This window comes from Pieris brassicae, chromosome 8 (assembly GCF_905147105.1).
Source record: "Pieris brassicae chromosome 8, ilPieBrab1.1, whole genome shotgun sequence".
NCBI classification, from domain to species: domain Eukaryota; kingdom Metazoa; phylum Arthropoda; class Insecta; order Lepidoptera; family Pieridae; genus Pieris; species Pieris brassicae.
In genome coordinates, this window is record NC_059672.1 from 5,221,496 (window position 1) to 5,243,066 (window position 21,571).

At 32.2% G+C, this 21,571-nt stretch overlaps 1 protein-coding gene across 9 annotated transcripts in view; it reads right to left on the bottom strand.

Annotated features, from left to right (window-relative positions):
• Nucleotides 1-21,571, bottom strand: part of LOC123713873 (dual 3',5'-cyclic-AMP and -GMP phosphodiesterase 11) — a 155,412-nt gene that overhangs the window by 50,100 nt on the left and 83,741 nt on the right. For 7 of the 9 annotated variants that reach the window (XM_045667778.1, XM_045667784.1, XM_045667785.1 and 4 more), the window contains 3 exons: nt 15,690-15,831; nt 9,294-9,404; nt 4,011-4,185 (listed from right to left, as the gene is read on the bottom strand). In XM_045667778.1, coding sequence (XP_045523734.1) covers nt 4,011-4,185; nt 9,294-9,404; nt 15,690-15,831 — 428 coding nt within the window. Of the gene's footprint in view, nt 1-4,010; nt 4,186-9,293; nt 9,405-15,689; nt 15,832-16,492; nt 16,624-17,230; nt 17,283-21,571 lie in introns of those variants that run through there. The other 2 variants (XM_045667779.1, XM_045667783.1) reach the window with 2 other exon arrangements.

Genomic DNA, 21,571 nt, shown 5'->3' on the forward strand with positions numbered 1-21,571 from the left:
GTAATAAGAGCTCATGGTAACCTATTGAGCAAGTACGTGGAAGATTATAACGGTATTAGGCATTTTGCTTCCAAAGTCCTCAAATAAATGGATAATTAGTAGCAAAATTATACCATTTTTATTAATCTACCACATTTATCACAGACCGCTATTTTTAATATAAGCAATATATATAAAGATATTACAATTATTATAAAGCTAACATTAGTATAACCAACTAAAATGAACTTCTAATTAAAATTAAGTACATTTTTATTATAAACTAAATATATATAATCAATGCATAGCTACATAGGTAGCCACCATTAACCGCTAACGACAAATTCCGCACGTGATCTCATCACCAATATTACTAATTACGTGGCATCGTATTAAAAGCTATTTAGGGGCTAAAATCACGTCAACCTGTATCCGATTACCTATCAGGGCACGTATTTCCGAACTCCGATCCTCGGAAATTGTGTTATACCCGGGGCGACTCCACAAACAGAATTTCAAAAGTTAAATCACCTTTTCAGCTTGCGGATTGTACTTACCTATAAACTTTTATTACAATCGTTACACGCCCTAGACGATAAGGGTTTTATCGCTTGCGAATGTAACATTGTACAATAACAATAATCTTTATACAGAGATAAGATAATTCTCCACCTAATAGAAAAAGGCTTTGATCTGGAGGCATATTGCTTTAAAAATCAAATGAAAGTGAAAAGGATTACTTCGTTAGCGTATAAATAGGTCTTGAGTTCGATTCTTAGCGAAATAATATTTTTTTCAGGGTAAAATGTGATCAATCAAGACACAGACGTGCGTATACCCAACTAAGAAGAAAACTTCAAACACCCTATTCGACTCATTCCACGTTATTATTTTCAATATGTTTCATATACTATTAATAAACTTAACTTGTTCTATTAAAACAAAAAACAATGAACATATATGTATAATAATAATACAATAGATAATACGAAGAATGTTGTGTCTTAAACTCTCATTCCATTAAACACAGATCTTATACCATTTTAAATGTTTGAATATATTAAAATAACTGCAGTGTAATCAAATAACGACATTTTATTTATGTGTAGGCGATTGGTAATAGCTGTAGGCCTACTTTAAAGAAAGCTGCCGCTCGAAATAAACTCAAGCAAAACTATTCTTGTCAAAGAGGTATTTCTGTCGCTTTTATCACTGAATGTGTTCAAATTGCTATTTGAGCCTCACTCGTGCTTAGTTTTCTCACAAGATAATATATATGTGTCTCTTATTTATTGATTCCTAGTACCTAAGTTCCTTACATATGAAAATTACGTTTTGTCGTAATTGCCTTCCTACGTCCTTGGTTAGGAATTCCTAATTCAGGAAGGTGGCCTTGTAAGGTGGGTACTCAACCGGCACAATAATAAAGGGATTTAAAATCCAATCATTGCCTATGGTTAAAAGTGGATCCTGTACGATAATCGCAAGCGCTCATCGTAATGGCCCAGCCGAACCAGCCAAATCGTGCCCAAGCAAGACTCTTATTAATTAAATATATTCTATTAAAAAGAAACTACTTTTTGTTCCTCTCATACAAAACGCAATTTCATATGTAAGAACCTAATACATTTGTTTAAGTTTTTTTTTATATTCTCCATTAGTTAGGGGTAATGTAGTGTTTAATATTCGTTTAGTTTTTACAAAATACCTAATACGTAGATATGGATTAGTTTAAATTCACTTACACTACTATAAAGTGCAAGTAAATTTGTCTTTATAGGCGATTATGTACTACATATTTGATTACATATAAATCCTAGGTCATTTACATACATCGTATCGTTCTCATTGAACACACTGAACATTACTCAAAAAGATAAAGCATTAACAGTAAAAAAATACTTACATTGTGATACAGATTATACATTAAAATGACAAGTTTTTATAATAAATTATTCCTATTTATAATTGGAATAAAGCGTGTTTGTTCTTGCGGGTATGAAACCAGTCCACTGAAGTATTTCCGAACCAATTGTACTTAGGGTCCTTCAAGAAATTATCGTACCAATTATTATAAGGCCGGCAACTCACTCGGCACAGGGCTCACCCTCTGGCATTGTTAGTATACATGGGCGGTATCACTTAACATCAGGTGAGCCTCCTGCCCGTTTGCCCAATGTTCTATAAAAAAAAGCAAACAATAAATTACAGAGTTACCCTCAAACCTTATATATTGTGAGTGTCTTCAAATTCTTTAAATAATTCCATTAACTTTGACGAGTACAAACTTTTACGTTGACGAACATAAATATTAAAACGGAGACTTCTATGAAAAATTCAAATGTCTCAGGAGCTTCAAAACGTTTGAAAGAAGTTAAAATGCAAAAACTTAATTTCCTTAAAAGTTTATTAAAAATAATTCGGTCAAGGAACTTTCCTTCGTCTCAAAGAACATTTTAAAATTAAGTTATTCTGTTCCAGTTGCAGGCCTACCTGATTAACTATAACAAGCTGAGGATTGCTGAAGACCATCCAAATTGTGTGGCGACATTAACTCGATATTAAAGATAATTCCAGCTTCCAGATTATAAGGATCGCCACAGGTTGATATTAGCTTAAAAAGGGTCGGCTTGTAACCGGCTTATAAGCATATGATAAGGCACGCCTTCGTGTGTATTAACGTACACTATGTTTACATATAATTGTTATCAACCGGGGACCCCCACTATCAGTGACCTCCGAGTTCAGAGGCCTGAATTCGTACACATGTAGACATGGATCATTTGTAATGCTATATCCTCAATCCACACATGGAAAGAATAAGTAAAGTGTAAAAAAATATATATTAGATTTGCGCTTAGTAATGCCTGTGTTTGAAAAAGGCATACAATTGTCAGTCGAAAGATAAGGTAACAGTTAGACTGATAATATAGGAAGTAATTTTTTGCCTTTAAGTAGTTGACAATGCGCACAAACACTCACTTCGGAATTATATAATTATAAAACCCAAGTGAAACAAAAAACTTATGAATAAATTGTGACGATCGGCCGATTTGAAATATTATGAATCAAAATAAATAAAATAGAAATATATATTTGGAACAAGTGTTAAACAGAATCAGTCTAACAGCCTTAGGTACATATAGTTTAATCAGAATAACAAATTAATTTATAATTATTAAATTAAAGCGTAACTGCGTTTTAAAGTTTTATTTATGCCTATAGATTTTTTGAGATATTCAACAAGCAATATCATAATGAACTCCTTAAACTGTCTGTAAACCCCAAAAACAACCCAATCGATAGTAAGTGCCTCAATATATATAGGGAATAAAGTTTGAAGTGTGGATAAGATATGACAAAAATGAATAATTCTATATTTGATGACACGCTTTAAAAAAATGTCAACCTTGCGCCATCGTTTTAAAGATTCAAAGGTCTGGAAGTTCACAACTCATTTAACGTCCAAAACTTTTTCCCTCGAAAATTAACGATAACAAGATAATTAACGAGATATTTCAATAGATAAGATTTTTAATTAAGTATTATATCAACATTGTACAATTACATTATATACTTTCTGCTGGATAGAAAAACTTATTTTTTAAACTAAATAGCATTAAACAAATTACGCACAGGATGTGTTAAAGACGTTATAATAATTTGAAATGCAAAAAATCATAATAAAGTCAAAATTTGTTATAACGACATCGAAGGGACCACCATATTTGGTCGTAAAAACCGATAGTCGTAACAGCTGATGAGGTTGTTATTAAGTACCTAATAACGGTATAAGTACGTCCTTTGAGTTTGGTCAATATAACCGGTATGTTGTTCTCAACGATGTCGTCGTAAACGGTTTTGACTGTATCTTGATATATCTCACGCAAGCTCCTTTAGTGCTAGTTTAGTTTAGACTAGACTTGTTATAATTAGAAGCAAAGGTCAATGCTAGTGTCGGGGACCTATAGTTCCTAACACTTACAACAATATAAATTATAATAAACAAATAAAAAGCTGGATTTACTAACCAGTTCAAAAATAAGCTCCTTCTCGTCCAGCTGTTTGAGCTCGTGCCTAGAGCGCCTCTGAGGCCTTGAGGGTGTCGCATGAGGCTGGTCTCCCAGGAAGGTGGGAGTCCCATCTACAGTCGTCACTAGTGGCTTCAGCAGACCACCTCTCTCGAACTCATGCGCTGAGATCTTTCTGTAACAAGAAGAGACATAGGTATAGAAAGATGCAGGGAATGCAACAAGCCTTAAAACCTAGAAATATATATCTGTGTTTATTACTACACATATGATGTATTTGCGTACACTGACAATTTATAAAAAATAAATTAGGGACAAAATAACGTTCGCCTCGTAACCAAGTAATGCTGGTATTTTAAATATGAAGACCGGACGGGATATGGTCTCCATATTCAATGAAACTCTCGTACTTCAATAAATATAATATTATCAAAGGTCACAAGGAATCTATGACCTTAAATCTGACGTCAAATCGTTTATTCTTATTACTGTAACATCTTGAATATCTCAATTGTAGGTCAGAAAACCGAATAAGGCACGTTTCTTGTATTTATAAAAGCTCGGGTACATTTGTGGCCTATATCTTTCCCCAATTTTCTCTCAATACAATGTATATACGCCTTAACGAGCGGAGTTAGTGAATTCTACTTAGAATATGTAATGTTGTTTCAAAAGTGTTTTTATTATAAAAGGAGGAAAACTGCTAACTTTATTGATTAAATATTATTTGATAGAGCGCCAGTCATATGCGTCTTTTAGTTTTAAATACGTGGATCAACGGAGCATTAATATAAGTGAAACTTCTTGATCGGTGTTTTAAAAAAGAATACTGTCACATTTTTCCGTTACGCGCCATCTTTTTCTTGTCCCTACCACGGCTGATTTGAAGTCATTCAAACAATTAATAACAAAAATATGTAATAACAATGATAGTAAGAATTATATTTCAATTAATGAAATTCTGTAATAATCTTAGTAGTAACTAAGGTGAAATGAAATAATTGTATTATTTGTATTCATGTCTATTATAATAAAAGCCTTTTTTTAAACTTTATCTTACTTTACTTAAGCAAGACGTTTCAAATATAGAACTCGGCAGTATTTCCTTCGCGGCACTACACTTGTTAATACTAAGCTTATACACTGCGTCTATAGTCTAAAATATTCAAACTATACTAAGCCTATTAGCTTTACATATCGTGGTAAAGTTTACGTAAGCCAACCTTATACCTAAGCAAATATATAGTACAGATATTGGTTACCGTATTTTAAACATCCAAAACAAAACGGTATCAATTAACAAACGCGGTACTATTGCCGATGCGTTTTCCACGCTAACAACATTTTGTCGATTGCATTTGATTATTTTTACAAATACAAACGGATTGAAAAATCAACATTATAACGTATTTAGATTTAATGCAAATTTTGAATGAACAGAGGTTTACAATATATCTAAGGCCGTTGCCCTTTCGGTGCTTCGTGGAAATGTTAACAATTACCTGTTTACTACTTATTAAATATTTTCAACATTAGTGTCAAGTGCACGACCGCTACACTGTTGAATTTGCTATTTTCTCAGGCATAAACAAATGTCATGCACTTTAAATTTTAGTTTTAATAGTCTGTATGGAAATTTTGATGTGTAAGAAAAGTTTTTGTTCATATATCCTTGGCGAATAAAATATGACTATACCAAGGCTATACATAATATTCACAGCGGTTATGCAAACTATTATAATTATTAATATATTCACAAAAATATATTCTTAAGATTAAGTATTTAGATAATTACTATCAAACTATAATGATCAACATTTTGAAACGCACTTCGGGTCGGTTTTATAATTTTAAACGTACTTATTTTATTTTTAATGTCGGTGCTAGACAACATCCCAGATTTAGTCTATGTATCTATTTTTATGGCAATATTATTAGCATATCTGATATGTTAATAATATTTCACAGATACAAAATGTCGAAGAAAATAATAAAATTTTCTTCCACCAAAGTGATTAATTTTCACTTTTAAGTTAATAATTTACGACCCTTTGGTAACATCTGGTATCACCGCGATAGAGATGTTGCAATTTCGTGATGGTAATAAATCGTCACTAACAGAGGCTGTTGGCACCTAGCCAAATCTGAAATGGGATTTTTACATGCGAAAAAAGCGTATTGTAAGGCGCCTTACTTATAGCATATTGAAGCACAGTTCTTGGTAATATTAAAATATTCACTCTTTGTTTATGTTAAATTTCGTCACCTTTATTTGCAAAGTCGCTAATGCTGTATCACTTGGTTTGGCGGATCTTAAACAGCCTATGCGCATTATCGATAACTGATTCAACGCAAAGGATAGTTCAATTTGAACCAGTAACCAAAACAATACGCCTAACTTTATAATATATTTTAAATAAAACATTTTTAGCTACTTATACAATTAAAGCGATTAAATGCCATTAAAAAACAATAAAATAAATTTCATTAAACATTATTCAGGTCTCGCTGCTGGCCTATAATTAATTCTGGTGAATCGATCAGTTGATATAAAATATCCGAAACTTACAAATTAGATTTATGAGGTTATAATGATATATACACGGAAATAATATTTTAATTGAGTGGATAATTAAATAAATATTAGATTACGTCTTTCCGTAATAATGTATATAATGATAACATAGGAGGCTGAAGCGCAAGGCGCATAGCCATTAGAAAAACGCTTGCGCAACGTAACGGTATCAAATTGATTGACTACATAGTCCTGTGTTTGATTTTGGACTAAACATGTTTTGGATAAATATGTGAATACTACATAAAACAGACAGATGAGGCTTCAAACAACAACCTCTTAATGAGAAAATAAGGAATGAAAATAAAATAAAACATGTTTATTATGGTATATAAGGTACAGATATCACTTATTTCACGTTATTAAATTTGAATCAGTAGACATGCCTACTCGTCGGCAAAGAAGACTGAGGGTGTAGGCCGAGCGAAAAAGCCGGCGTAAACAATTCTCGGTACTCTATTAAAATAGCAAATCATCAAACAACACTTATTTTAAAACAAATATAGCAAACTAATTAGAAGTAGCCTGTCTAGCACTAGTCCCAAGCCCTTTTATCAACTAGATAATCGTTAGCTTTATAGTAAGCCTTTTTACACAGCTTTTCTTTAATACATTTCTTATATTAATTAAAAGGCAGAGATAAAAGAGCCTCTGGGATTTTATTAAAGAAAAGTATCCCTTTTCTCAGAAAAGAATTAATAACCAACTTTAGATAGTACGGGGAAATAGCAGCCTGCGTTTGTTCCGAGTATTAACATTGTGCGTATGATCTATTCTAGTAAACTTATCAATATTTTTGTATACGGTCGTATGGTAACACAATAGTTTCCTTTCAAGCCGAAGTTGTAGTTGTAGTAGCCGAATACTGTAGATCTACCGCATAACGACACTTTAATTGAGCAATATTCACGGATAAATTACCATTTGATTAAGCCCAGTATTATTGAAAGCGAAATACATCAAACAAGCTATTAAAACCGAATCAATTTTGTCAATGTAAATACAAAATTGGCGAAATGCGTGAATTCGCCTCTTGTTAATACCAGCCATTTATAAACCACCGATTTCAACCATAACGAAAACTCCATTATGAATGGATATAAGCCTTTTTGTGTATTATTATGATATCTATGATTTGTTTCGCGATACAATACACGTAACATTTGTTAAATGTAATTTAATTTTACCATGAAGTTTAAATACGCGCTGTTAAACTTAGAATCTTGTGGTGCGAAAACTTAAAATTGAAATCCGGAATGGTTATATTATATGGTTGGTTATATATTACTGCGCACTTCTATGAAAAGAGTATTGTAATTCTATTTTTTCTAAAAATAACGCTTAATTGCTCTGTTTGTATCAAAACTTGATCTCATGGAAGAGATAGAATACCTGTTATCCTAAAATCACCAAAAGACCTAGGGACATAAGGACAAACGTCATTTGAATATTTTTTGAAGTGAAACTTCTTTATCGGCGTTGTAAAAAATGTACCGTCACATTTTTCGATTACGCGTCACACTATTCCGTTACGCGTCACACTTTTTCCATTACGCGTCACATTTTAACGTTACACGCCATCTTTTTCTTGTCCCTACCACGGTTGATTCAAAGAGATTCGAAACCATTAATAACAAAAATATATAATAACGATAACAATGATTACAATAATTATATTACAATTAATGAAATTCTATAATAATCTTAGTAGTAATTTTACCTTTAATATGAAATAATTGTATTATTTGTATTCATGTCTGTGATAATAAAAGCCTTTTGTTTAACTTTATTAAACCAATTTCTGTAAAGTTGCATATATTATATAATTTTTCGAAAAATAAGGTCTTAAAGAAGTTTCACTTCTTACGTGTGTACGAGCAGAAGGCTCATCTGATGTAAAGTGATATCGCCATCCTAAATTATAGAAGGGTCGCCGGCCTTTAAAAGGTTGTACCGGACATGATCATAGACGTACAAATAAATGTTAACAACGCTTCATCAACCAACATAGAGAAGTATCAGAAAGTATATTTTATTTATGGACTGTTGATACACGCATTCAATATTTTGAGGAAAAAATACAGAGCAATTCCATTTGAGATTATATCTACAGTTTTCAAAACATAACATCTTGTATTTCAAGATAATTGACGTTAAATCTCTTCTCTCTATATATATAAAATTCGTTCCCATACTCCACCGAAACGGCTCGACCGATGCTTATGAATTTTTTATGCATATTCAGTAAGTCTGAGAATCGGCCACAATCTATCTTTCATACCCCTAAGTGATGCGGTGTGTCCACTCCAAAAAATAGTTTTATTTCTTAGACAATTTTTTATGATACAGCATACATAAATACATACAACCCTCTACGATCAACGACTATGTTTTATTTATAGTAAATGGGTTATTTTTATTGAACTAAAAAATGTTTCCTGGAAATAATATACATGGAAAAACAACGTTTACCGGGTCAGCTTATAAAAAAGAATTTTTATTAATAATAATTTTTGTCTTCTCCATTTCAGTCTACAAGCTTTACTCAGCGTATACGCTGACGTATTACATTTAAGCAAAGCAGACTTCAAGCGTCATTTCTTGTTTTCCTTAGCTACAAAGTTTATTCGAGTTTTGTTCATTAACCTTATTTGAAGCAGTCCAGATGGGTTCGAGGAAACTTCAGTTAAATAATAAATTCACTTTACCTAACTGGTGTAGTGGCTCCAGAGCCAGCTCTCGAAGGGGACGGAAGTTCGGCGCTGGGCGGTGTAGCATGGGACACCAACCACGCGTCCACCACTTGTCGCGGAGCTTTTCTGAAAATAAACCATCAATACACTTAAGTAAGGCATAAAATATAGAAATAATTATGTAACCCATAGTTATAAACGCGAACGTGCGCGAAGTATAAGAAATTTCTTTATACAGAGCATTTGCGTTTACCCATTTTTTGGTCCGGGCCTCAGATTTCTATATCTGTTTCATTATCATTTTTCACCCTAAAATGTAGGCAATGCAAGTAGGTAGCCTGCTGTGCCTGACACACACCGTCAATTATTTGAGTCTAAGTCAAGCCGGTTTCCTCACGATGTTTTCCTTTACCGTTCGAGCAAATGTTAAATGCCTAAAACATAGAAAGTAAGTCCACTGATGCACAGCCGGGGATCGAACCTACGATCTCACCGATGAAAGCCGCACGCTGAAGCCACTAGGCAAACCGTTCTCTGTATTTTATTTATATTCATGTATATGTATTTTGAGTAAAAAACCCGGCCGTTGGCATTAGACAACTACCCACAAACTGTAATATTTAAACTGTATATCAAATTCACATTATGCTGTTTGTTTTAACTACGACTGAGTCAGCTTCGAACTTTGATCGTAACAAAATATGTTGGGATCGTGAATTTTTACTGTTTCGTTCGCTTTTGTAAATATAGCACGTTGTAATCGAGCAAGTTAGAATTATTTTATGCCTTTTCTTGCGAAATTACTTTTAATGCAATTACTAATATAGGTTACGATCACAAATGCCCGTAAAGTTGTTTAAAAACATTTTGTTAAGTAAATTATTGTTATAAATTGTTATGCTTGCACCTAGATTAAATAAGATTTTTTATAACATTTGGTACGTATACATACACACAGTTAAATATTACAAAAATCTAACGAAAATTTGAAACTACCTTCCGCCCGCAAAATTCGTAAATTTTGAAGAAATAGTTATTGGTACAAAAAAATTAACAAAGAAATATAACTATACAAATATATAGTAGTAGCGAAGTATTCAACTGGCCCGACTCAGAAGGCTCGCTGTGGACACAATGTTTATTTATTTAAGTTCATATCATTATTACATCTTAACAGTTAATACTACTCTAATGCTAAAGAACGACACAATACCTACACCGATTATCCTCCAAATAAAAAATATACAGTCAAAACCGTTTACGACGACATCGTTTAGAACAAAATACGGGATATATTGACCAAAATCAAAAGTCCCAGCTGAATCCTATTGTATTTGATACTTAATAACAACGTCATCAACTAACTATTATGATTATCGGTTTTTACGACCAAATATGAGTAGACCCTTCGATGTCGTTAGAATAGATTTTGACTGTATATATATATGTGTATACCTATTTTGTAACGCAAGCATCTGTTGTGAACTCAGCCAATGTACACTATCAATTATATTTATAATATGTATAGCGCGTGAGTTGGAGTATACGCACGGTACATCCAAAAGTTGAGACTTCCTACATGCTTGGTACTCGTAGGCCTCTCCATTATATCCATTGTAACCCGACCCGTAAGTATTCACAGTCAGCTCAAGCAAGCTCTCTTCTGAGGCGTAGCTGGTAACCCACCATACCCAGAACAGAGTCGCGTACATAAGCTGATACAAGGGACACACTCCTTACAGTCTCTTGTAGAGGAAACGGAGAATTTAGTTTGTTTATTGAGGCTATTGAGGATATATACTCGTAGATAAAAATGTGCAAAGAAATAGTTAAGGTAATATATGTGTATTTTGTATTTATTTGGACTTCCTTACATTAAACATACATATAAAAAAACAAGTTACATAAGTTAAGGCAACGGGCGGCCTAATCGCTATCGATTTTTGTGCTTTTTCCAGTCAACCCTAGCATGGAAAAATAAAAAATAAATACCTCTTTAGGGTAAGAGGTGTTTAAATAATTAATTACCATAAAATGACATGTATCAATATAAATATACTAACTAAAATCTAAAAAGTTAGTTTAGAAAGGACCAATATTATTTATTCAACCTTATCAGAACCACTTTATTAGTAGAATCTGTTCGGTTTAGATTATCGCGTTCATACAGGCATGGCGTTCTATGACGAGATTCCAAACGTCTTTCTTATAAGCCAAAAAGCTTATACCTTAATACAAATTATTAACGATTTGAACATTTTAATTGTCTGTTATTTACATAATATGTCAGTAATAAAACTTTAATTTTCTTATAATATACAACAATTTAATGGCTCATAAAATCTGTTAAGGCTATCTAGTATGTGTCATACATTAGCGTTACAATGTTATGATAGGTAATAGTTATAACCATAAAATTATGTTCCTGCACATTAAAATCTACGTCAAAATATCTACTTTGAATATCAAAACTTTTCGGCCTCTATGTTAATATGAATACCTACCAATTCATATTAACAAATAAAAAAACCGAATTAAAATATTTTTTTTAAATTGCCCTGTAGCAAATTTAAAGCGATGATTGAATTTCTTTCGGAATACTTGGTGATGGTGCAGATTTAAAAGCTCAATAATTTTTTAGGTACCAAAGCATATACATACTAAATAGAAATATAAATAACAACATGCTGGCGGTCATAAGCAAGGATAGATAGGCCCTTACAAGGTAAAAATACTGTACGTGTGTGTGGGGATATATATTTATATGACCAAATATAACTTAAAAATAACCTATCTAAAATTATATTTAGCACAATATGATTACTAATACAAATACACACACAATGGACTTACGATTGTCTGGTCAAATATTTAAATTATTTACTTATTTATTAACATCGAGCGATATCATCCATGCAACCATTGTGAGAAAGAAAAAATTGATAAGGCAAGAAATGCAAAAATACATAAGATATAGGTACAGTTCTTTAGACAAAACTAATGGAACAAAACAAAGTAATTAAAAATACGTAAACAGTGAACAGGACAATAATAAAAAAATAAAGGACACATAAAAAAGATATTATATTCGTATACAAGGGATACTATAGTGTTAAGTATTCAGAACTCCATTATTACTAAGATGACTGACTTGCACAATATTATTCTGGCCGTAAGCAGTGTTCACCGCTACTTTATTGGACACTTTATAAGATTGCCGTTTTGATAGCTTGTAAAGTTAATTCATTCAACTTCCTCATTGCCTTCTTTGACTTGATGTTGAGTAAGGCAATACTACAACATTAAATTAACAAACAATAAAATAATTCAATATATAATATTTAAAACCTTCTTTATGGTAATCATAAAGTCTCTAGTTTCTGTCGAAGTGAGAATACTAAACGCAGACAAGGTGACAAAGACGTGTTGGACGGTTATTTCAGAACCTCTGCATCTCGGTCAGAACAACACGGTTTTCGAAGCCAACCTCCAGTAATGGAGAGGCGCCACAAAAAACGCTTGAATAAAGTTTTATTTAAGCATAATTTGCTTGAAGCTCTTCCTCGTGGGTAGTCTATGTTAATATAAATACAACTTTTTATTTTTATACATTAAATTCAATTTCTACATATTTAATACTCTTAACCACCTTTTTAATTTTTGTAAAAAGACTTCTTAATGACGACCATTTTGAATATTATTAGTTTAGTAAACTCTGACACCTTTGAAATATTTAAGCGTCGTATTGAAAAATCTCAAACGCTTATTGCGGAAACCACCATCCGTTTTTAAGCCTTCAAATCTAGACCAAACAGACGTGCAAAGGATATTTAAAAACGTGATTTTGTGTTATACAAATACTAAAAAGATATTAACTTAAAAGGGTAGTAAAGAAATATTTATCTCCAATGAAGATTTTTTTTGTGATTACCTTTGTACAGCTTGCCAAACTGTTAGATTTGTGTTTAAATTTATATGACCTGCAATAGCAAGCTACATGAGATAACTAGATTTATGACAGAGCGAGAACCAAGAACCAAAAAACCCTATGCATTCCTAAGTTGTCCCTAAGACAAGTAGTATTATTGTGTTCTCGTTCATCTACAATCGGCTATCAGCCATAATCAGAGATTATGAGATTCATTTGGGTTGGGTGAAATTATATTGATAGGCACCGTATGTGTTGGTAGATACTCTTTTTGTTGGTACAAACTGTTTCTCTGGTCTACGTAAGACATAAGTAGTGAATATATAAATAGGTACGGGATGGACAAAGATACCTAAGGTAACGGACGAAGCCCTACCATAGCCCTAGAAGGATCAGTTTCATGGTGGTGGAATTGTCTCAAAACTATTGGGCAGGCTCAACAAATTAGGCGCTTGAAGACTTCGTCATTTTAAGAGGGAGAGAGAAATGAACAACCTCTTACTATAGTTAAATTTAATAAATAAATAAATTAAATTAAATTTGCTTTTAAGACTTATCCTACTATTTTTCTTAATACATTTAAGTTTTAATAATAGTAATATTACTATAATATTACTAATATACTAGTAATATTAATATAATTATACTATTTATTTTCATGGCATAACTGATTATCCAAACATTGTGAAGGTGGTGACCCATCGGCGGTGTCCCATCATTTGGTACCTAACGAAACTTTATATACATTTATTATGTTTTAATATATATAATTATTTATTAATTTTTTTCTACAAAATCTAAGCTAATCTAAAATAAATCTATCCAATCTAATCCATTCCCTCTTCTACTGTGTATTTTATTGAATACCTTAACAGGAAACAAAGCTTCAAAATCAAATTACTTGAAAACACATTAACTAGTGACGAAGTTGTGAACTCAATTCGCTGCAAAACTTTGCAAAGAGCTCACGTTAACTAAATTCAAGCAAATTTACACAATAGTTGATTTTAAAGGTTTAGATTAGGATTAACATATAATGATATAATGAATACTAAAACAATTATTGTAAATAGACTCACATAACTTTTTATGTATTTTCTTTTTAGTGTTGGCTTTTAACTCTTTTGTGACTAATAAGATTAAGCATTAAGAATGAATTTTAAAACCTTTGTGTGGTGAGTGAAGTCAGAAGAAGCAATTTATAGATGTAAGAGTATTATATATACTAAAATTATAAAGAAGAAGGATTTGATCATTTGTTTGCATTAAATAGACTTCGAAACTACTGGACCGCTTTGAACGTTATCCCTGACTATGGAATATAGAATATTTAGAAAAAAACCTTATAAAAATTCCTAAATCGCCTATGCTGTGCAAACAATTGACAATGCAACAAAGTGATTTACTATACAATTTTATAAAAGACATCAATGTACAAAAAAGACTGCGATACCATATGTCTAACAAATAAAAAATTGTTTTTGCATTTATCGAGAAAAGCTTTAGGCTATAACATCGTGCTAGAACCTTATTTATGCTGGTGCACAGCACAGCTAGTATGCTATAAACCAAATATTCTATGCATTGGGAATGCTTTAACCTGAATATATATATATATACATATATATATTAGATTTATATTAACGGAAATATTCGTAAAAGCTATTCGTTATTAATTGACTTCGCATCAATAGAAAGAAAATTAAAAGTTATTCTTGACTTATTAATAAATAACTACTAAGTTTGTTTCGCACTCCCCAAGATGTTAATGAATTTGCCCGTTCGTTAACAAACTTCTTGTCATTTACAATTCCTTGATGCTATACTTTACCATAACTTTATATATGACACCCTAATATTGTGAACACCGCGTCCTGAAACTGATCCGCGATATCGTTCCTGAAAATTGCACAATGCGACCAAAGATCATTTATTAACACACTGCTACTAAAAGAGGAAGACTTTTATCACTTGCAGAACACATGGGTGCAAAACTTTTCTGACAGACAGTCTCAGAGAAAACTTGTGAAGTGGCAAAAGGCAATGGAAAGTGTGCTGTATAAGTTACAAAATCAGGAACTCGGATGTTAGGAGAATAACTTAAGGTATAAGTATAGACCACTAAAAATGAAGAAAAGAGCGGATCACAAGCTGGGATACAAAGTTGATAAGTGGAACAAACAGGTAACTCTGTGGTATCCAAGAGATGGGTGCAGAAGATAAGGGCGCTCAAAACACGATGGCAAGATGACATCAGCCTGACCTTGGGGCCATAGTTGCCAATGATAGAACTCATTTGAGAGAGCTGGGGGAGGCCTATGCCAAGAGGGCCACCGAATGCGAGATGTTATATAAAAACGAGTTATGTTTTGTTTTATGTTCTTATTATTATTATTACTTAATAAGTTTAGTTCTTAAAAAACGTAATCTCGCGTTTGCTATGAAAATAATCGTTAAAGTTTCAATGATTTTTCATAACTTACCTTAAGAAATAATCATGCACGAACTCCTGGTTCTCATCGAGCCAGGCTTCTGTCCGTGCACACTCCGCGTCGTAGCAGGCAGGCGCGGGCATGCCGGCGCCCGCGCCACCTGACGGCTCTTCTATGCTCCGGAGCTGTAGACCTGTAACAAAACAAAGGGTATTGAGTGCCGAAAACATATCAAATTATTAGTAAAAAAAATAAGCTTACTAATAAACCATATAGCTATGACAAAAATGGTTACAAGTTTGAATTTAGTATTTTTGGAATTGGATTCGGAATATCCACTAGTTTTAAGGCGGCCAGAATAAAGTAATTTATCTTTTACACTTAAAATAATTTCGTGTTAGTCTTATTCGTTCTACGCACTTAATTATAATACAAAATTTTATGTGACCGTGGAACAATTCACAATTTCTCCGTCCACCGAAGCGTCGACGCGAATTACTTTGAGTAAATACAAATTGAGAACCTTTTTTTATTGACCATCATAATTGTACATTATGTTAATTTTATACGAGATTTCACAAGAGATTTTTAATTGTACATCGGAATAAGTCGATAGATAGGTAGGTCGTTAGTCAAATTATTATAAAAAAACTTGCACACTTTGTGTTTGCAGCCTATTAAGTATAAAGCGTGCTTTACAGAAAGAAACGAATTTAACAAATCAACCAAAAATTTCAATTTAACGTATTTTAACGCACAAATTATTAATTCATCGATATTAAAAAAGTCTACTAATAGCCTACAAAAAAAGTTAAAATACTAACTTTTTGTAAAAAACTTTTACAAAATCTTACCAAATGGCCTGGAAAGTAATCGAAACATGATGAAATTGACTTCGCCGTAATGACAACGACAACACAAAACACTATAATTATTAATTATTCATAAATATTAAATTTAACTTAGGAGCCGACCGTCCCGCGTCAGCGCAAGCCGAAGAAAGGAAAGAGCTTTGCAAATTATTAGACATTTAAATTTTAAGGAATGAGGGTAGTTTAAAATTTGTGTGATAAGAACGTCCGCCTTCTTACAAAGACATTAAGACCCTGTAACACGATAATTAGTTCAAGATTTAAAATTTAGTTTATGATAATTCTATTTCACGACAATAATTCCATTCTAGATAGTACGGCAATAAATCAATATATGCTAAGAATAAATTATAAACATTTTATAAGTATCTATATAATCAACGCATTCGTTTACCTCCTTAAGTCATATTCAGTCGTATGTCAATAAAGTAAAGTAGTCATATAGTATCAATTCGAGATGCCTTATGAACCAAACTATAAGCTAATGCTAGAACAATTACAAGGTTGGTATATGAATCACAGGGGTTAGAACAGACTGCATGGACCTGCTTCCAGAATTGCTTAGACTGTATGTGCCTGAAAAGTATTTTTGATCCCAGAAGCATGCCCCAACAGTCACCAACTTCGCAAGTAACTTCACTGCTTAAGCGTTTTCTCAGTACATCACCAAAACTGGATATGCGTGAGAGCTTTAGAAAGACTGCTGGATACCATTCTCACCTTCCCAATTATAACAACCACATAAGTTCCAAACCATTATTAAAACTATATAAACGAATTTATACATTTATCAAATACAATATATAACAATCAGTAATTGTTTTGACATACGTCAGTCAAGACTGAAAAGTATTTACATAAAAAGGCCAGTTAATATAAAATACTAGCTGACCCAGCAAAATTCGTACCGCCTTATGTTACGAAACCCATTGTGTATGGGTTTTTTTTTTATTATTCTTCTATACGGAGACAAATGCAATAAATCATAAAACCTCGGTCCAGCCGATCTCGAGTTATAAGTTCGAACAAAAGCAACTTTGTTTTATTTATTAAGTTAAAATGGTTTGTTTCAATGTGAGAGTTAGTTTAATAGATAATGTTCATGCATTCATCAACAATTTTTGTAATTAATAATATATACATACATCTATATTAATGAAATAAATAGAAAAGATTTGAGCATTAGTTTACATTGAATAGGCTCCGAAATTACTGAGCCAAAAAAAATGTTTCACCGTTTTTTATGGAGGTGAAAATGCACTCGTGCCATGGATGTCGATCTTGATGAGGGAACTATGGAGCTGGGTCTATACTGGGGAAGGGGTAGCGCGACCATACCCATAAAAACATCTCAGCCCTCCCACAAGCCCTTACGATAATGTGACTCGAGGTGTACAAAATTAACCTATAAATCCCTTACGTGCGCGAGAACTATTGATGATAATATAACAAAATAATGTACACCAAATATGCAGTGTTGCGAAAGCATACGTCTCGCTATTATAGTTATGTCACTATCACTAACGTATTAAAAATAATAATATCCAAACGTTCTTAATAATTATGTTCGTGTTTAACCCACGCAAAAAGAAGCGTGTACGTGTGCATGTGTGGTAAATTTATATTTTTTTAATATCCCTGCGAAACCGGCGGTCTTAGTATATTGTAAAGCTGATAGATATATGAGAAATTTCGCTAATCTTAGAAACAACTAGGTCAAATGAGAAAAATATTTTTGTGTTAGGTTAATATTTATTACCGTATTTGCAAAGCACGCCCCATCTTACCCTAAGTCACTAAGATCTAGACTAAGGTCCTGCCTAAATGTACAACATTCGTACTTTTACACGTGCTTATACGGTGTAGATGATAAACAAAAGGAAAATGTCTCACCTATCAAATTGGTGTCTAAGGGTAAATTCAAAGTCGACACCGTCCTAAGTATGACTGCGCTGAGTAGACACCCTTATGTCAAAAAGGCATCATTTGACAAATGGAACTGTTAGTGATTTGTTCCAACTATAAATGATCTAATTACCAACATTCAGATATCTTCAATGAATTATCAACTCCTTGTTGGGACAATACGTACATCGGTTAATATTAACATTTCAATTTGAAAGTTACCAACGTAAGCTTGTCTCTAGACAATCGGAACCCAATCAGTCATATTGGAAATTGTAGACAAGCCTCCGCTCAGTAGGCGCAAATACATTGTTCATACAAAAGGGATTAATCATTCGAATGAGGTTTTATTAATAGACTTCCAGCTTTTCAAGTGAAATTGAAATTATATGCGCAAATTAACGGTCTTTGTATCAATGCTGTTTCCATGCTTTCCACATTTAACTGTAAAAAATACAATGAAATATATAATTACAAATTACCATAGGAACCAAATTAGTTAGTAAATATATGAGTATGTGTTATTAATATTATTTTCCAGGGACTTTTGCATAAATAATTAAAAGTAGTAACGTACAGAGCGTAGGAAGTGCCGCCTAAAAACATAGTAACTAATAAAACATATTAAACAATAAATATAAATTTTGACAAATGTAAGGACAGGACAGTCCTGGCAACATTCTAGCCCATATCATTATAACGTTGTAACGAAGAAAAATACGAAAATGCAATAACTTTGTCAGAATATTCTCCGATTTTACACAGATTAAACACAGAAACTGTCGATCCTATCTCAAAACTTACACAATTAGATAACATGAATATTGAAACAAATCAATGCTTCAAACCTTACATAGTAGACTGTGTTAAAAGGAAATCTTATTTTGTACTAAAACATACGGTGAACAAAAACTGCTTGACCAGTTCTAAACTACACTATTTGTTTGGTACCAGCTGTTCGATTTTATCTCGCAAGTTGGGACTATTTACAGTTTATATAACGCCCGCAGATAGGGGCACTGAGCGGCCAATTCACTAACTTAGGAAGTAATTTTAACAATTTACTTCTTGACATCATTCAGCACGCGTCCTAGCACATATTTGTAACTGTTTCAGAGATTAAAAATCGTTATCATTTTATTTATAATAACTAAGTCAGTATTCGCGGTTCAATTACTCATTCGTTCTGTGGGCTGTGAATATTATTGGTTTAGCTAGTAACTGTGTTGTCTACACAGTATTGCACAGATGTTATATTTTTACGTGTATCTGAAAATCTTGTTAAATCTTATTATTATTTTCATTTAGACAGTATTAAAGTTGATGGCACTTATTAGCTATATATATATTATATTAGCTATATATGTAATAAATAGTAGTTACGCACACAAAATGTAACAATGTAATGTTTATTTGTTTTAAATTGTTAGCATTTCCGTAAATATTTATTTGTTTTACATATATTGTGAACGCATAAACATGCCTTATTTATTATGTCTATTAGATATATATATATGTTCTATGTATAAAACAACACGTTACATCGGTTAGGTAGATTTGTGAGTTTCTTCTTTCGCAAATAATAACGTAAAATCCGTCTTGAATGATATTTATTATTCTATAAATATAATAAATTTTTCACAATGAAAGCGGATTAAAGGAAAAACAAATGAAAACATTCAACGTATTTTCATAACGCATACTTTGAATATATGACGTAATATGTATTTCAATTAAGGAAAAGTCAACTCTAGTTGTTTAATTAACATTGCGATACTAACATATGATCAGATAAACATTGTAGCGTGTCTGTTGCAATTAAGATATAGAGACATAATATATAACAATTTTGTAAATTGGAAGGATACCTATTTGCTTTGTTCGGGCGTCGTAGCTACGTAAATAGTTTTAATTAAAAATTAAACGTAGTACTAAATAGTTTAAATGTTTCGAGATTAAATTTAAAATATATACAATAAAACATTTTGTATCAGTTTATGGAATGAACGACGCGGTTTGCGATTGAGAATTTGATTAAAAAAATTAATAAGTTTTTATAAATGGAGTTTGTGTCTTCAATTCACGACACTTTATGTTGATAATAAACTTATCTAGGTATTAACTAAAGCGAATTGAATAAATAAAAGGAACGCAGTATAAATATACAACGACTTTTAAATACTGAGTAAGGATATTCTTTAATCAAGACTAAATCACAACTCTTTGATAACACATGTTACCCATAAGTTCAATTCATGCAATCCTAATTCAAGTACTCATGTATAAGTACATACATATTATAATTCGAATTTATTCAATGGAAGGTTTATATCAAAAATATTTCTCTCTATAGTTCATACAAAGTTCTATAATAAATAAACATAATAGATGCGAAACATCGGAATTTATTATTATTACTTTTTATGGAATAATGGGCATACGGGCAGGAGGATACCGTGGACATTCCCAGAGGGCTCGCGAGTACGTTGCCGGCCTTTTAAGAATTGGTATTCTCTTTTCTTGATGGACCGTTCGTCGTTTGGTTACTAATTATGCACTAAATATGGCAAAACATTACGTCTTCTTTTATTCAGAAAATGATGTCAACATCTACATATAGTAAACAATTCTATTAATCAGACTTCAGTAATGGTTTCATTCGATGTTGCCTCTGACTATATAGACATCATCTATACTATGTATATCATCGTGGCATGCGTCGTCTCACTAACAATCAATTTAATCCGCGGCTGTGGAAGTTTCACATCAAACAATCTGTGCTCACTTGTTTTAGGCCCGAGTAGGTACACTGTGTACCTGGATGGCGAAATTAACAAGTTACCAAACATTATAATACAAAATATAATTCATTTTCATAAATATAGAGTAAGCACAGTAAATTTGTCTAAAATATTTTTTATTTCCGTATCAAATTAATAATATGTTTTGTCCAAGAGTAATACATTCAGTCAATATCTGACGGGTCGTACGGTGTTGTACACATGAATGTTTTTGCTAAACGATTATAAGTCTTTATTGCTATGAAGGTGTTTTTTGTGTTGTTTGAAGTAATATTAGGCATTTCGGCCCCTTATCCGACAGTTGTCTGTTGGTGGAATGAAGGGTTCATTTAAAAATATTTGTCTTTTTGTAAAC